Source organism: Echinops telfairi, unplaced genomic scaffold, assembly GCF_000313985.2.
Source record: "Echinops telfairi isolate 266 unplaced genomic scaffold, ASM31398v2 ScPeMD7_2;HRSCAF=8, whole genome shotgun sequence".
Classification (NCBI taxonomy): domain Eukaryota; kingdom Metazoa; phylum Chordata; class Mammalia; order Afrosoricida; family Tenrecidae; genus Echinops; species Echinops telfairi.
In genome coordinates this window covers 5,637,863-5,638,911 of record NW_022103898.1, presented here as the reverse complement: position 1 = coordinate 5,638,911, position 1,049 = coordinate 5,637,863, and the positions used below count along the sequence as shown (strand labels likewise).

General features: G+C 41.1%; 1 protein-coding gene across 1 annotated transcript in view; it reads left to right on the top strand.

The window, feature by feature from the left end:
• ARHGAP8 (Rho GTPase activating protein 8) overlaps positions 1-148 on the top strand; it is a 39,144-nt gene extending 38,996 nt beyond the window's left edge. The window contains exon 11 of the mRNA XM_045290760.1: positions 134-148. Within this exon, the coding sequence (XP_045146695.1) occupies positions 134-148 (15 nt within the window). The remainder of the gene's footprint in view (positions 1-133) is intronic.
• Positions 149-1,049: the final 901 nt, after the last annotated feature.

The window sequence follows — 1,049 nt, the reverse complement described above, 5'->3', positions numbered from 1 at the left end:
TACCAGAGTGTGGATATCCATTCCTCCGCTGATGGGGTTTGGGTTGTTTCCATCGTTGTGCTATTATAGAAATTGCTACATCAAACATGGGTGTACCCGTGTCTGTTCCTGTTGTGTTTTTTATTTCTTTCAGGTATATGCCCAGTAGAGAGACTATAGAAGCATATGGTATTTCTGTTCACATTTGTGTGAGGAGGCGCTATGTGGACTTCCGCAGTAACGGCATAATTCTGCCATCCCACCAGCAGTGGATGAGGGTTCCAATCTCACCACAGCCTCTCCAGCATTTGTTATTTTCTGTTTTTAATTTTGTAGAGTGTTGGTGTAAGGTTGCACCTCTTCATTTTTTGTTTGTTTTTTAATTAAGCAGTCATTTTATTGGGGGCTCTTACAGTTCTTATAAAAATTCATACATCAATTGTATCAAGCATATTTGTACATACATTTGTAATACCATCATTATTCTTTAAACATTTACTTTTTTAAATTTACTATTTGAACCCTTGGTATCAACTCCTCTTTTTTCCCTTCTCACCCCCCTCCCACTCTTGTGACTCCTTGATAAATTATTATTATTTTCATACCTTACACCGACCGCTGTCCTCCTCCCCCCCAGGTTTCTATAGCTAATGGTCACAATCATATCTTCATGGGATGTGTTCCGGGATGCCATCTTTAGTAAACTGTCTGTTCGTGTCATGTCTCCTTTTTTCTTATTAGAGAGTTGTAGTTTTCTATGGAGCCCTGGTTGTCTAGGGAGCTATATGTTGGGCTGCCATCAGCAAGGTCAGAGGTCTGGCACCACCAGCTGCTCCCTTGGAAAAAGATGAAGCTTCTACTACCCTCAAAGATTTACTGAGACAAGAGCTATCATTTCTGAAGTCAGATGGTGTGGTAATTACATAATCTGGTGTCAATTTGAGGATTAAGAGTGTAGGGGTGGACTCAAAAGTAGCCCAATTCAAAAAATCAGAAAGCAACAAGTGTTGGAGGGGCTGTGGGGAGACAGGACTCTCATCCACTGCTGGTGGACCTGTAAGTATGTACTG